A 16,743-nucleotide genomic window follows, 5' to 3' on the forward strand; every position below is an offset into this window, starting at 1 on the left:
GGATAATATATTTTTTATTTAAAATAAATATTATAATAATATATTTTATGGGTAGAAGTGGAATATTAAAAAAATCATAAAGGCATAATTGTCCAAAATTTTGGCTCCCCTCCAAAAACCCCCAATTTGGAGGGGAGCCAAAATGGGAGGAGGGAGGAGAGGGGACATTTTAGCTCCCCTCCCCTCCAAAATTTTTAACCAAATGAGGGGAGGGGCTCATTTTCCCTCCCCTCCCCTCCCCCCAACCAAACACACCCTAGGTTTAATTTCATGAATCATTTTTTTCCCATTGAATAACATATCCAATAAACTAAGTATTTTCACAATTAAATTTTACGAGATGTCACTTAATTAAATAATCGCATTGCATATGACTTAAAAAAAATCAATAGAATATTAAATATTTTTGAAGAACAAAGAGTTTTAATTCCGATTTTTCATTTAGTTAGAACGTTTATGTTGATCTAATTAAAAATAGAATTCATTCCTGTTCTTTTACTGAGCGTGTATTTTCTTTATATAGTGATTATATTGAAGATTAAATTGATCGTGTAAGCTTCTGCACGTCGTTACCGTCGATATGCAGCTCCAATCCATTCACATCTTGTCTAGATTAGTGAATGTCATGCAAAGATGGCAAACCATGTGTATATGGACGCCATACGTATTGCCACCTGAATATAATTATTTAATATATATCAGTCCTTACATCAAAATTTAAATATTGACTTCATATTTAATAATACTAAGCCACTTTCAACATATTTCATATAGATAAAAAAAATTTTAAACTTCATTGATCTTTCTTTAAAATTCAACAACATTCAAAAGTTATTCTTATTTAATACATATTATACATTTTGTAAACAAAACCAACATAATAATAAATTAAGGATAAAATTATACATCCATATAAAAAATTTCTCTTACTATCCTACTAGAAAAAAAGTCTTCTCTCTCTTTTATAAATAGTATCATGAGTAATTCATAATATCAAGACAATCATATATGTTGAATAGAGCATTTTTTAATGGATCGTTCACTTAAAATTTTCAATTTTACTCTCTCGTTTTAATTTAATAATTTATCTTTGAATGACGTGATACTCATAACTTCAAAATATCCACTGAGAAATAGTATGGTGACCATTCACGGCACTCCCTTCAGACTCCAATTACCTAATCTACGCGAGTAAATAAGATGAGTCAAAACTAGTTATCTTCTTACGAAGTCTCAAAATTACCCCCAATAAGAAGTTGTCGTGTATGGGAGATTGATTAATTAGTTGGGAAATTTCATAATTATTTATATTTTTATTAAACATGCAGGGAGTTTTTAATAAGGAGCAGACCTCGAGCACATTTTGATATGAGAGGAAAGAGAAAGTAATATTAGCTCCTGTTTTAAATATAAGAACTAGTTAATTAATTTAAATAAGTTAAGAAAACGAGTTAAGTTTGTTTTTTTATAATAAACAGGTATTATCTTTTTTAAAATATCCTTACTAATTAATTAAATATATTAGTTTGATACTCATAACTTCAAAATATCCATTGAGAAATAGCATGGTGACCATTCACGGTACTCCCTTCAGAATCCAATTAACTAATCTACGCGAGTAAATAAGATTAGTCAAAATTAGTTACTACCTCCGGTCCTAATTATAAGAGTTAGTTGACTAATTTGAGGAGATTAATGAAGTAAGTTGAGTTAGTTATTTGTCCTAAATAGGTGTTGTCTTTCCTAAAATATCCTTACTAATCAAGTGTATTGACTAGAATTTTCATTATTAGAAGGGCTACTTTGAAAAAAAAATAAATATATGAGACAAAGTAGACTAGGGTCTTATATTTAGGACCAAAATAAAAGTCAAACAAGATCTTATATTAAAGACTAGAGGTAGTATTTTCTTACGAAGTCTCAAAATTACCCTCAATAAGAAGTTGTCGTGTATGGGAGATTGGTTAATTAGTTGGGAAATTTCATAATTATTTATATTTTTATTAAACATGCAGGGAGTTTTTAATAAGGAGCAGACATCGTGCACATTTTGATACGAGAGGAAAGAGAAAGTAGTACTACCTTTTGTGATAAATATAGAAGTTAGTTAACTAAATTAAATATGTTAAGAAAATGAATTAAGTTAGTTTATTTATAATAAACAGGTACTCTCCGGTCCTAATTATAAGACCCAATTGATTTATTTGAGGAGATTAAGGAAGTAAGTTAAGTTGGTTATTTATAATAAATAAATAAGTGTTGTTATTCCTAAAATATCCTTGCTAATTAAGTATATTGGCTAAAACTATCATTATTAGAAGGATTATCTTGGAAAAAAATACATAAATATAAGAGAAAAATGGATTGGGTCTTATAATTAGGACCAAATAAAAAGTCAAATTGGATCTTATAATAAGGACCGGAGGAGTATTATCTTTTTAAATATCCTTACTAATTAATTAAATATATTAGTTCAAATTATAATTATTAGAAAGACTATCTTAAAGAAAAGATAATTATAAGAGATAAAATATATTAAGTTCTTTATTAATAACCGAAACAGTATTAAACATGGCAATGATATAATTAATTCATATTTTTTAACGATTTTTTAACCTACGGACACTCGCTTCGCTCCAATAAACTATCTTAACTTCCCAACCATTCTTTATATGCGGAATGCTTTTATTGGCTAAAGTACAGCTGTAGGAAAAGATTATTGGAAACAGTGAGACAATCACGAACGGGAATACTCCAGATATATGAAATAGTACTCGAAACCGATATTAATCTTACATGTAAGATTTATTTTATATAGTTATTAACTTTTTAAAATTAATTCTATTACTATTGTTTTAATAATAATTAAGCAGTTAAAAGAGAAATAGAATTAAAAAATATTTAGGATATTTTAAAAAATATCATATTAATTAATTTAAATAATATTTTTAATCTAATTAAATTAATTAATTAGATGTTATACACGAGGACAATCATGTTTCATATTTTCAATGCGCATGCATTCTCTCTTCTTATTCATGGAGTATTGCTTTCCTGACACTTGGACCATAGTTAACATGCAATAATTTCTCTACCAAAAAGGCAGAGCAGTCGCGCACCACGTTTGCGTGAAACTGTGAATTGCCCCAAAAATAATAATTGGGGTTGGGGAACTAAAGGATGTGGCACGGAAATAAAATAATAAAAGCAAGGAAGCAAGAAGAGGACAGGTGTCGAGGAAGCGGCATTTGCGTAGGTGACATCAAATGTCAAAGCGTTCGAGAGCAGCACGGACCTTAATCGGGTGGGACTCTGGTGGAGCACAGGCCAGCGAGAGTTGGCCTGGGGCCATACAGGCGGCCCCATCGCTCTCCTTATTCTTACCCGGCATTATGCGACCCCTGAGGGAAGACGGTATCGTGGCAACAAGATAGGGGCGCGGCAGCATCATGTTCCATGTGGATGAGGAGCAGGTAATTATACCCTTAAAGTGAGGTATGATTTGCGGAATGAATGAATGCATAAACCACACGACTTTCGCTGGGAATTTAACCAAAGCCTTTACCTTTCTTGGTATTTTGTCCTGTGGGGGATGGTTATTGCGTTGCCCCGTATTTGATATCGAGTTCTGCTGTGATCACTTACAACTAGCGTTAATCTTATTATATACATGGATCTGCAATTTCTGTGCTGGAGAAACTCTAGTTATTCGTACTTTTAGCGTTGATCATAATCGAGAAAACCGGAACTTCATCATATATTTTCATGAAAATGGTTCGTCTGCCGCCTTCTCTTCTTTAACGACACGCAACCCGAGTCTGGAATTACAGGTAGCTCTAGGAGAAGAGGCAAGGTCTCTTATCGCTACTTCCCGGCCACTCGAGATTTCTAGGGTTCGAAACAATATATGATGGGCTTGATATTTTCCGGCGAATTTAGGTGCTCAACTCAAAAGGCTGACGATATTGGATGGTCTACCCATAAGCTTCATAATCATACGGATTATATCCATATTTTATGTATTATATTTATGTGCAAAGTCTTTTTCTTACTGATCGACATGGGGGCTGCTACCCGGGCGACCATCCAGAACCACGGGGATATCCTATATAAATAATTAAAGCTCGCACATAGTCTTTTAGGGTGTTCATAGCATTATATTTTCCTCTTCTGATAGAGAGGGCGATCAAGTATTTAAGAGATGCAGATACATAGGTAGGAGTGTGATATGTAGTGGTGTTAGCTTGATTTGATGATTTCGGAGTGGTTTAACCACTCACGAGCTATTCACATGCCCAATCAATATTTGTAGCTTCTTCTTCCTCCCCCCCCCCCCTTTGTTCGCTATATAAATTATTTTCGTTTACTTGATTTCGAAATTTTGTTTCATAGATCCAAGACATTTAATTTTGTTTTCCTGTTTTGTCTTCTGTATAATTTTATAAATACTAAATATATTATAATTAATGTAATGGCGACTTTTTGCCAAGCAGATATATATTTAAAAAGTTTTACAAATTTTTTACATGTTTAATATTATAACTAGTTTTTAACTGATATTTTGGGATGAAAGGTGGTTAAAGTAAACTTGTATATTATAAAACGGGGAATATATAATATGTAGACAGCTGAGCATATCTCTAGCCAAGGGACAAGTGTCCCTAAAATCATTCCTTGAGCGTTACACGTGTTCCACTTCGGGACCCCATCCCTTTCATGATTTTGGTTCCTTGTTAGGACTCGTACTTTTATAGCCTTTCGCACTACTCCTTTGTCGGTGTGATTAATTTGAGCCTCGAGTACTATTTCCATTTGGTTTATATATTCTATGACAATGCTCATTAATTTGTTACATTTCTAACTGTTATAAAATCCACAAAATTGTACCCAGTTTGGGTGGTCCTACCTCATTCCCCCCTTCCCTCTACTCACACGAAACTACCTAGCTAACATAAAAGTATCGATGCTCTTATGAGTGCGTGCGTGCTTCCGCTTTTAACATACCAAAGTGGAGAACGTACATCTCGTAACACGCATCTTATTGATGAATCAGCTAATTGAGGTATATGGAATATGGTATATATATATATACATATGTATAGTACACACACAAGAATTGTACGTCGTGATTGCTGATTAGTTGGAAATTGCGTGCGCAGGTGAAAGTTTCTGATGTTGAAGGAAAAATACTGGGGCTCTTATTCGCCGCTAACTGGTATCCGCCGTGCCGGAGATTCACCCAAATGCTGGTCGGCGTTTACGAGGAGCTGAAGAAGAATGCGTCAGAGTTTGAGATTATCTACGTGTCCTCTGACGAAGACACGGACGCCTTTGATATCTTTTACGGCCAAATGCCATGGCTGGCAATTCCGTTTTCTGATTTGGAAACAAAGAAAGCGCTGAATAGGAAGTACGACGTCGAAGGCGTTCCTTGTTTAGTGATATTGCAACCCCACGACGCTAAAGAGGAAGCAACTTTGCGTGATGGAGTTAATGTCATTTATCGATTTGGAGCGCAGGCCTATCCGTTTACCAAGGAAAGGCTAGAGCAGCTTCATCAGGAAGAGAGGGACAAGCACGAAAACCAGACTTTGACTAATTTACTGACCGGCCCCGGTAGGGACTGTGTTTTGGGCCACCCAGGATCCCGGCAGGTATACATATCTTGCCCATATCATATCGCAGATATTTATCTGTGTGTGTGTGTACATGTGTGTGCCCATATCATATCGCAGAAATTATACGTTGAATCAGTATTAAGAAATACTTGTCATGATGTTGGACTGATTTACAGATATGTGTGTGTGTGTGTGTGGGGGGGGGGGGGGGAATGATGACTCGGGATTGAACATGCACGGGTGTGTGTAAAGCGTGCCTGCATGTTATCTACGTGGTAAGGTTTAGATGGCAAGCACAATTGGCATGGTGCTTAATTGTGAGGCTGATGGGTGTGAGGTAGCGTACGTGGACATGCAGGTACCGGTTGCATCGTTGGTGGGTAAAACAACAGGGCTGTACTTCTCAGCGCAGTGGTGCGTGCCGGAGCAGAAGTTCACTCCCAAACTCATAGGGATATACGAAAAGATAAAGCAGGTGTTGGCGGAGAAAGGAGAGGAGGACTTTGAGATCGTGCTGATATCCAACGACAGAGACGAGGCGTCTTTCCAGTCGTATTTCGGAAGCATGCCGTGGTTGGCGCTGCCATACGGGGATGCGGAGATGAAGAAGCTGGCGAGGCACTTCGATGTGCAGGGAATACCATGCCTGGTGATAATAGGTCCTGATGGCAAGACCATAACCAGACACGGCAGGAGCCTCATCAACTTGTACCGCGAGAATGCATACCCCTTCACCCGTGCCCGGGTGGAGTCGCTGGAGAAACAGATGGAGGAAGAGGCCAGGGGGCTTCCCACGTTGGTCGCTCACGAGGGCCATCGCCACCATCTCAATCTCGTATCCGACGGCAACGGCGGAGGCCCCTTCATTTGCTGTGTCTGCGACGAACAGGGCTCCAGCTGGGCCTACCAGTGCCTCCAATGTGGCTACGAAGTGCACCCAAAGTGCGTCACGCCTGTGGATCGCTAGCCTCCTCCTCAGCCCAGTCACCTCAGTTTAACGTCTCTCCTCTAGTGTTTGCTTGACCGGAGTGCCATCCTTTAGTTTTCTAGCCTCGTCTGAATGTACTTACTTTCCCACATAGATGAATTTAGGGGGATCAAACTGTAAGGCTACGCATGTGCTATTCACTAATTAATTAGCGAGAGTTTCTGTTCAGTGCATGCGCGTCATGTAAACTTCTCGATCAGTCTCAGCTATCTACTTTTGCTATTAATTAATGAGTGTGTGATTGAATGAAGAAGTTATAAAATGATTTTTAAATCTAGAACGTGTATGATTTCTTTTATGCATTGTGCTGTTTCAAAAGATAAAATATATTATTCACGGTTATACAGTTCATGTCTAGCCATAAGAATTTGAATAATCATACGAAGATAGAGAAAAATACGAATGTAACATATGTATATGTATATATATCATTTTTTTTATGTCGTTCTTTCACTAAATATATAACCATGTTATTACAAAAAGAAAAAAAAAATTAAAAAAAGCATATTTAATAAGTTAATTTTAAAATCAAGGCGGGTTAAAGTGATATATCAACTATGGAATAAAGTAAGTCCCTCAGAGGCGAGGCCCACGTGTCATGAGTGGGGCATTTTCTGCTAATTTTTTCAACTTGACTGAGGTCACTCCAAAGCTCCAATTAGAGTAATATGGCATGATAGCTAACTAATGCATTTAATTAGGTGAGAATTACGTGATAACTTACTTTTATCTTGAGAAGTTTTATCTCTCATCAGTAAAATCAAAACGATTATTATGTATTATATATGTGACTCAACGGCATTATGGTTATTTATTAGGAAAGTACAAGGAAAAAAGCCAAAAGAAAAGGAGATATGGAGGGGTTTTGTATAAGAAATGGCGAAGATGCAAAGCGTGCAGACGATTTTGAATCAGATACATGTCTTGCTGCTCATGCCACACATACCAATCCCCAGCGAGGACTCATGGAATCGGATCTCTTCTTCAGCGCAAAGCCACCAAGTTGTTCTCCCTACCCTCTCATCAAAGCCAACGAGAAATGCACCTTATTTGCCTAAATATGCATGTGTGTGTGTGTTTATATATAAGCTCCATTGATGAAAGTCAAGCAAGCTATATTAAGGTGAACAAATTACGAGAGGTCGAGGGAGAGCCATGGGACTTGGTTTCTTCAAGGCGCTTTGTTGTAACTCTCAGCATGAAATTCCCATTGACTCCTCGGACTTCTCTCCTGGCCGCCCTCGCAAGCAGACGTACGAGGATCATCTGCACGACGTCAAACCAGCACCTACTTCGCAAGCGCAGGTCGGGCCGGTGCTGGGAAGGCCCTACGTAGACGTAAGGATGATGTACGAGCTGGAGAAGGAACTGGGGAGAGGGCAGTCCGGGGTGACTTATCTGTGCACAGAGAAGAGGACGGGGAGAAAGTATGCGTGCAAAAGCATAGCGAGGGGAAGCTGACGAGGAAGGAGGAAGATAGAGGACGTGCGGAGAGAGAATACTGATACTGCAGCATCTGTCGGGGCAGCCAAACATAGTGGAATTCAGGGGCGCATACGAGGACAGGCAGAACGTGTACTTGGTCATGGAACTGTGCACCGGCGGGGACCTGTTTGATCGCATCATCGCCAAAGGGAATTATTCCGAGAAGGAAGCGGCGGCGCTGATCCGGCAGATCGTGACGGTGGTTCACGTGTGCCATTTCATGGGAGTGATGCATCGGGACTTGAAGCCCGAGAATTTCTTGATGACCAGCCAGGACGATCACGCCCCCATGAAGGCCACCGGTTTTGGACTCTCCGTCTTCATCGAGCCCGGTTTGTGCTCCCCCTTCTTCTCATTTTTCACTTCCGTAGTATGGATGAGCCCAGGCCCAAATTACGTCAAATTGAGTTTGAGTACATACTTAGTGCCTGTTTGGAGTCACATTTAAGTAGCTTTTACGTCGCTTTTAACTTTTAATATGTTTGAGTGTATAGAGTTTAAAAAAATTAAGAGCTTATGTCAAAATCATACACTTAAGCCAAAAACTAAAAATTACAGCTTATAGAGTTGAAAAAGTGAAGAGAAAAAGACAAAGCGTGAGTCCCATTTCTTTTACTCAAACAAACTTACTTTTACTTAATTATAATTCAAACAACTTTCTACCAATTTCATTTTTATAAATTAACTTTTTTAAACCCCAATCTAAATACAATCTACCTCATCTAATTTAACTTTTACTTGATCTTACTTTTCTAAAAGTCATATTAAAAATAAGCTGCCTTTTCCACCCAATCCAAACGGACCCTTAATTGGCATAGTCTTTGGGGCGGGTAGAAATGGGATAGAATATTCTTCGGTGGGGCCCGGCCGAAGGGCATTGGGTTGTGTAACCGTCAAGGAGGGTAGAATAAAACGAGAGAAGTAGAACACGTTTAGGGGAGCGAAACGCATGGTGGAGTAACGAAAGCATCAAAGCAAAGCAAAGCGTAGTGCTAACAAAAAGGGAATGATGCTGAGGAGAAGCGTGGCGGGGGACAAAGCAGGGCATCCCTTGAAAGGAGCAGAGGATCACAGCACTTTCATCCCCACATGTAAATCTATTGGCCCGGCCTTTACCGAGATGCTCCTCCATTCCCAACTTCTTCATCACCCCCGATCTCTTTAAAAAATGGGGTTATGCTTCAGCAAATCCTCCCCTGATTCGCCAGCCCATCGTCACTACCAACAACTGCCAAAGAGAAACCAACATCCTCCTCATCCCGCCCCGCCCTCCGCCTCCCCCTCCCCCTCTTCCTCTTCCTCCCACCCTCAACTCGGTCCCGTTCTGGGCAAACCGTATTTTGACATCAAAACACACTACACTCTGGACAAAGAGTTAGGAAGGGGCCAATTCGGCACCACTTATCTCTGCACCGAAAAGCTCACCGGACTCAAGTACGCTTGTAAGTCCATATCAAGGAGAAAGATGAGCAGCCGGAGGGGAATCGACGATGTGAAGAAGGAAATTATGATCCTGCAGCACCTGACGGGGCAGCCTAACATAGTGGAATTCAAGGGAGCTTACGAGGACTGGCATCACGTGCATTTGGTTATGGAGTTGTGTTCCGGCGGGGAGCTTTTTGATCGCATTATTGCCAGAGGGGTTTACTGCGAGGACGAAGCTGCCGTCATATTCAGGCAAGTCGTCAACGTGGTTCACGTTTGTCATTTCATGGGGGTGATGCATCGGGACCTTAAGCCCGAAAATTTCTTGTTGGCCACAAGGCAACCCAATTCTCCCTTGAAAGCCATGAATTTTGGCGCCTCTGTCTTCATTGAGCCAGGTTTGTTCCTCCATGCGTTTTCCCAATTTCTGCCATTTCTCTTCTTCCCTCTCTTTTCCATTTTCGCCCCCCAAAAAAATTTTCGATTCCATATTCCTTTTGATTCCTTTTCCATTCTATAAAAGTTTTTTTTTTTAAATTCCAACTACTTTTCTACTTCCTTGAAGTGTGATTTACGCAAAGTGTCAAGCAATAACAACATTGACTGAGGCAGCCTTTATACTGTCCGCTGATGAACAATATTTCCGGAGAAGGGGAATTTTTTTTTTCCCAACTTAAAAAAGGGCGGGGCTGTTTGGAGGATTTTCTGGATATATTTTTTGTTTCCATGATCCATCTCCATCTTCCTTCCGCATGCATGGAGCATAACAATCTCTTGAGTCTTGAATTTATATAATATGATGAAAATAATATTAAGAATAATGTTAATTTTTCTTTATAAAAAAGACGTGTTCTTTTGAAAAATTATATTTTTTTTAATCTTCTATTTTGATAGTGGATTTATAAAATTAGTTATTTTCATAAGCGGAGAGTGAATATGTACATAGTAGATAGTTATGCTATACTCTATTTATATGAATAATGATACAATAATTATAAGACTGCTGCTCTTATATTTTTAAACAAAGTCTGTGTATAAAGTGCATGTCTTTAGAACATAAAGAGAAGATAATATGAGTCAGGCATAATAGAGTGGAATTTAACCGAGTAAATTTCAAGGACCGGGCGACAGGATGAGTGATTGACCAAGTCGTCGATTAAAAAGTGAAACGAGAAGTCAACCGAGTAAACGATCTTCTGTGCGAAAGTCGGACAGTGACAAGTAAACGGAGTAAACTGGTTCACATTTAGTGGGGAAAGCAGAGGGCAGATCTGAAGCCCACAGATTAGTGGGACCATCATGCTCACTGGTTATTTTCTGGGGCCATACCCACAATATGACTATTGGGAAATATGCAACACGATCAATAACCTTGGGAAACAAGCAAGGTTAGCATGTTATCTAGGACGTTCTGGGATGAGCGATTTCTGCACTTGATGCAAAATGCCTCAGAAAAGCGTTCGATAGAGCAAGCATCGTTATCGTTATCAATTTCAATTCGTTTCTTTCCCAGCAAGTTTTTATCAATACATTCTTATGAAGTGTAGTAACAATAATAATAAGATTTGATGCAGGTAAAGAGTATAAGGAAGTCGTGGGAAGTTCGTACTATGTGGCCCCGGAGGTTCTAAGACGGAATTATGGAAAAGAGATAGATGTGTGGAGTGCAGGAGTCATTTTATACATCCTCCTTAGTGGGGTGCCTCCGTTTTGGGCTGGTAAGGATATAATGCCTGCCTCTGTTCTTGTTCAACTGTACTCTGCAATTATGCAATATCTCTTCCACTCTCTTGTTCCCTCCACATTTGTTGTGTCCATATTTATATCTTCGTTTTATTGACATAATGGGTCAAAAATTTCCAGAGAACGAGAAAGGCATATTTAATGCTATTCTGGAAGGCAAACCGGATCTTGAAAGCCAACCATGGCCTTCTATTTCAGCTTCTGCCAAGGATTTGATCAGAAAAATGTTGGCATATGATCCCAAGAAACGCATCACAGCCGCTGATGCCCTTGGTGAGTATGTAGTTGAGTTTAAACGCATAACTCTTCCGTTATTATGTAGATTCCAACAAATAACTTGTCATGTTTAGTATGTAAACCGGTTTTTCATTACAGAAAAATTATAAATATTGTTATGCATTTGAAACAGAACATCCATGGATGAAAGTGGGTGGTCAAGCATCTGATAAGCCTATAGACAGTGCCGTTTTAATTAGGATGAAACAGTTCAGAGCAATGAACAAAATGAAGAAACTTGCCCTGAAGGTAACTTCCAGGCTCCAGCCTTTTGTTTGTCTGTGAATTATAGGGAGTTTCTTTCTGGATTTGAAGTTATGGTCTAATTCCTGTTAGTGCTTAAGAAAAAGGCCTGAATTTCAATGCTACCGGAAAGAATGCATGTCCATGTTCCACAGAATTTCTGTTTGATTCGTGGAACATTTGGACATCGTGTCATGCAAAGTCATTTTATTTTACTTGGTACTTGCCTCTTTTACCCTTAGTAACCGAAGGTTGGATTTTTGGAAGGTAATAGCACAAAACCTATCAGAGGAAGAAATCAAGGGCTTGAAACAAATGTTCCACAATATGGATACAGATAACAGTGGCACGATCACACTTGAAGAACTCAGAGCTGGATTGTCCAAATTGGGATCCAAACTTAACGAATCTGAAATACGGCAGTTGATGGATGCTGTAAGTTCAATACCAGTGGATTTTTTTTTTGGGGGGGGTTGTGAACCAAGTTATTTAATTGATGAGAATTTTGAGCCTCTTCGAATGCCGTAAGAACAGAAAAATTGAATGATGAATATTGTTGGTGGTTGGGTGTCTTCAGGCTGATGTTGACAAGAATGGAACTATTGATTATTATGAATTCATAACTGCCACCATGCATCGGCACAGACTGAGAAGGAAGAGAACTTGTTCAAGGCTTTCCAATACTTCGACAAGGATAACAGTGGGTTAGTATACATGGGAATGCATATAATGAAATTGATCACCCGAAACTGTTTATTCTGGGAAATTATAGTGCAAGACTGTAACTTGAATCAGAATCATAAATAAACAAGTTATTATGTTAGTCTGTTGCTGAGTGAAGTTGTTTCTTACTTGGGTGGATATTGATCAGATATATCACGAGAGAGGAGCTTAGGCAGGCATTGACTGAATACGGAATGGGGGATGAAGCCACGATAGATGAAGTGATCGACGATGTGGACACTGATAAAGTAAGTTGAATGGTGTTGGTTTGTGAATTATATTATATGTTGCAAGATTTGATTGATGACGAGTCCCCATTTCTGGGTGCAGGATGGCAGGATCAATTACGAGGAGTTTGTGGCTATGATGAAGAACGCGGGATGAGACGAGTGTGTGAGAATGAAATAATGTATCCAACGTGATAATAAGCCAAAGGCATTATGGATTTTGATTGCTATGTGCTGCCATTTCCACTCTCAATTGCTTCTATCACTATTCTCTCGTGCTTTGAATAAACTTAACGGCGTCACTGCTTTCTTGTATGCTTAGCAATTTGTTACGCTGCCAATTTATATTTATCTCTCTGTTTAATATCCACCCCCTGCATTAATGGGACACATTCACTTAACATTAGTTATTGGTAAATAAGCCTGATTTCCCTCTAGTCAGACTGTCAGAGCAAATGTTGAGGGCCATCGACAAAATTTAAGAGGAAGCAAATAATAAAAACTTGGGTGGGATTTTTTCAGATCCTGATGTTTTGAAATTAGAAATTTGTAAATTTCTTTTAAGCCTGGGGAAAGATTTAAAAAAGGGGTGAACAAATCTCATTTCCTGTCATAATCTCTCAAATTAAAGTGTTTTGATTTAATTCAAAAAATAAAATTAAATCTTATTAGTGTTTAAATATAGTAATAAAACTAATTAAAATAATGTATAATGCAATTGCAGAATTTTAATTGCAATTATGTTTATAAAGAAAAGGGATTAGGGAATTATCACCTTACTCTGATGTCACCTGTGAACTTTCTAGCATCCGTTTCGTTGGAAGAAATCTAACACGTTTTGGCCTTTGTTTTTTGACCATACTGATGTTGCCTCAAACTCAGCGAAAGGTTGCCTTTATTGTATAACGTAATTAATAATGACATGATTTTAATTGTACTTTCCTCTATAGTGGGTTATGATCTCCCTGATCCCTTGCATCCGTTGATCGTATTACTGACTGCTTTGAGTTAAATCATCATAAGACGATTTAGGGTTTAGGCTCAATAAACCATCAACAGATTGATTGATTAGCATTTAGGCCAGCTATCTATAGCGTCTTCTTCAGCGCTGCCTGCTAATTAAGGGAATATCTTTCTTTCTTTTTATTTTAAGGGGAAGGAATATCTATTTTTACGGGAAGAGGTCTTTACTACTTGCTTTCCAAAAGATTTAAATCAGGTTGGGAAAATATGAGGCCGTTTGACGGGGAAAAACTGCATGAGTTTCACAATTGACAAATGTATAATTAATGAGGCCTGTAATAAAACAGCGGATATGGCCTCGCGCTGAAATTACAAATTTAATTTATATAAATTGTAGAAAAATAATAATAATAAAAAAAGCTAAAAATTAGTAAATACCAAATGAGAAATGTTAACAAAAATTTACTATTATTTGTAAATTTTATATTGTCAACACCAAATAAATTGTTAATAAATCTGATTTAAGATTTAGTAATTTTTAGTTTTCTTGTTTATCATTCTCTCTGAGTTGTAAAGGTAAACAATTTTTATTGTTTTAAATTTTAATTTTTACAGAATAATAAATTCTGAATAAAATAATTTATTGCTTATATTTTCAATATGCATATAATAATAAATTGCAGCAAAAATTAAATTATTGTTTATTTTTTAGCATGCATAAAGCAGCAAATTATAAAATATAATAAGTTCTTAAAATAACTTCTACCCCACAGAAAAAAAATATATTAATTGACCTATTGTTTTGTTTGACCGTTTGAGTGTAATAAAAGGAGGGGATTAGAAATTTTAACAAGTACTATTTGGGAAAAAAAAAAAAAGCAATGAGATTGAAAGTTTTTAATTAATTTTCCTTTCTCTATCCTCTAATATCATTCCGGTTTTTTAAAAATTAGACTTGTGTGACAATCTTCCTTCTTCCTTTCCCAGTTCCTACAAACTCATAAGATATTTATATTCTAGGTATGCACAAAAATTTAAAAAAAAAACGTTGACTGGTTAGTTTTGGATTTTATAATTCATTTAGCATGCTTGTTGGCATTTAAATGTAATTACTCCTCCGATCCTAAATATATGACCCACTTTGTAATGTAAATTGTACTACAAAATGGATCTTATATTTAGGACCGGAAGAGTATATCTTATGTTCAAAGATAAAAATAACGTGCGATAGAAAGGAAAATGACAACAATGTATTGCTTTTCAGTTTGTTCAACAATCAAAAACACCTGGCAAACCTGGTGCTGAAAAAAGCAACGCTAAGATCATGCTCGCCACACAAATCACCAAGCATTATTGTTCTGTACAGGGGAAAAAGAATACGGAGGCACCTCAGAAGACAAAAATGTCACTAGGCAGTCTAGCAAGGAATATACGTGAATCCTGCAATAAGAAATTACCAAGTGAGAAAAAGAAAAGGGGAACTAACACGGAAGACTTATGTCACATAATTAATGTCTCAATACTAGATATAAAAAGTGTGACGAGCTTTTCAAACCCCCCCCCCCCAAAAAAAGTGTGACGAGATTCTTTGTTCATTAACTATGTATAATGCCGTCTAATCTATTTTGCACCACTTGCAAACGCATGAGACCTAATTTAATCATATCAATACTCCCTTCGGTACCTATTAAAGAACTGTTGCATGCATATTTTGTCGTAAGTATTTTTTTCATCTAATATTCCTAACTATGAAACTTCTTTATAACCCCTTAAAAGCATTAAAAAAAAAAACTACTTTCATATAAGTCGAGACAAAACTCTTTTCACATACATACTTTAAACACCGTAAAATCATTTCTAAAAAAAACTAATCCAAAACCCCCCCTTAAGCAACTAAATTCCTTTAACTAAAGATATTTATTAAGGATGTTTTTAACATTTTACCAGAAATAACTAATTGTAACATGTAGGATTTCTCTAACTATAAAAAGGACCAGAGGGAGTATATTATTAACTGTGCAATGTCCAAACTACTGACCCCCTACCCTGCTGGTTAGGTTTTCATCTTTCATGTAAAGTTTTGAAAGCAATACATATCGTTAAGTATATTACATAAAATTAAAATAATCTGCCAGTACTTATTTCCTATAATCTCCTCCTCCAGTCCTTATTATAAGACCCTATTTGACTTTTTATTTGGTCCTAATTATAAGACCCCAATCCATTTTGTCTCTTATATTTATGCATTTTTTTTCAAGATAATCCTTCTAATAATGATAGTTTTAGCCAATATACTTAATTAGCAAGGATATTTTAGGAATGACAACACTTATTTATTATAAATAACCAACTTAACTTACTTCCTTAATCTCCTCAAATAAGTCAATTGGATCTTATAATTAGGACCGGAGGAGTATTTACTATTTACTGATTATTGATTTATCGATTGGACATCAATATCAATGTAAAGCATGCGACTTAATCCTTCAGCTTTTGAAACCACCATACTCCCCACTTGATTAAGAGTAAAGAACAGGAATGGAGACGCGTGCATTGATTGCATACCTATTTTCCTATTGATCTCAAGATGTACCCGTACAGGTAGTGTCTTAGACCTTGTACTCCTCAAGATGCATCCATTTCGTTGAAGACCATTTGTTTCCCCTAATAACGGGACAACCACCTGGAAGCATAGATCAATTATCTAAAATTCCGAATCCTCTCCGTTTCCCTCCGCTCGTCAATAGATCCGCATCCGATAAATGTTCCCTTAGGTTTAATTTCATGAATCATTTTTTTCCCCATTGAATAACATATATACAATAAACTAAGTATTTTCACAATTAAATTTTACGAGATGTCACTTAATTAAATAATCGCATTGCATATGACTTAAAAAAATCAATAGAATATTAAATATTTTCGAAGAAAAAAGAGTTTTAATTCATTTAGTTAGAACGTTTATGTTGATCTAATTAAAAATAGGATTCATTCCTGTTCTTTTACTGAGCGTGTATTTTCTTTATATAGTGATTATATTAAAGATTAAATT

General features: G+C 37.0%; 1 protein-coding gene, 1 long non-coding RNA gene and 1 pseudogene across 2 annotated transcripts; 2 read left to right on the forward strand and 1 right to left on the reverse strand.

Annotated features, from left to right (window-relative positions):
* The first annotated feature begins 4,940 nt into the window (after positions 1-4,940).
* On the forward strand, positions 4,941-6,607 carry LOC114724221 (probable nucleoredoxin 2). Its single transcript, XM_028910541.1, has 3 exons — positions 4,941-5,062; positions 5,160-5,654; positions 5,977-6,607. The coding sequence occupies exons 1-3, from the start codon at positions 5,045-5,047 to the stop codon at positions 6,583-6,585; spliced, it is 1,122 nt and encodes a 373-aa protein (XP_028766374.1). The 5' UTR covers positions 4,941-5,044; the 3' UTR covers positions 6,586-6,607.
* A 1,154-nt stretch (positions 6,608-7,761) lies between these two features.
* Positions 7,762-13,124, forward strand: LOC114724251 (calcium-dependent protein kinase 29-like; annotated as a pseudogene).
* Positions 13,125-14,901: 1,777 nt separating this feature from the next.
* LOC114724257 (uncharacterized) lies at positions 14,902-16,377 on the reverse strand. The gene is made up of 2 exons (XR_003738299.1): positions 16,257-16,377; positions 14,902-15,131 (listed from the first exon to the last, which is right to left on the reverse strand). It is a non-coding gene; the product is annotated as an uncharacterized LOC114724257 (long non-coding RNA).
* Between the last annotated feature and the right edge of the window lie 366 nt (positions 16,378-16,743).

Source organism: Neltuma alba, unplaced genomic scaffold, assembly GCF_004799145.2.
Source record: "Neltuma alba isolate B1F8T4 unplaced genomic scaffold, ASM479914v2 tig00002374_pilon, whole genome shotgun sequence".
Lineage (NCBI taxonomy): Eukaryota > Viridiplantae > Streptophyta > Magnoliopsida > Fabales > Fabaceae > Neltuma > Neltuma alba.

What these genes read in the sequence shown, in the direction of transcription:
- LOC114724221 (XM_028910541.1), top strand. An exon ending in GCCACCCAGGATCCCGGCAG is followed by an intron (nt 5,655 to 5,976) that starts GTATACATATCT and finishes GTGGACATGCAG; the next exon opens with GTACCGGTTGCATCGTTGGT.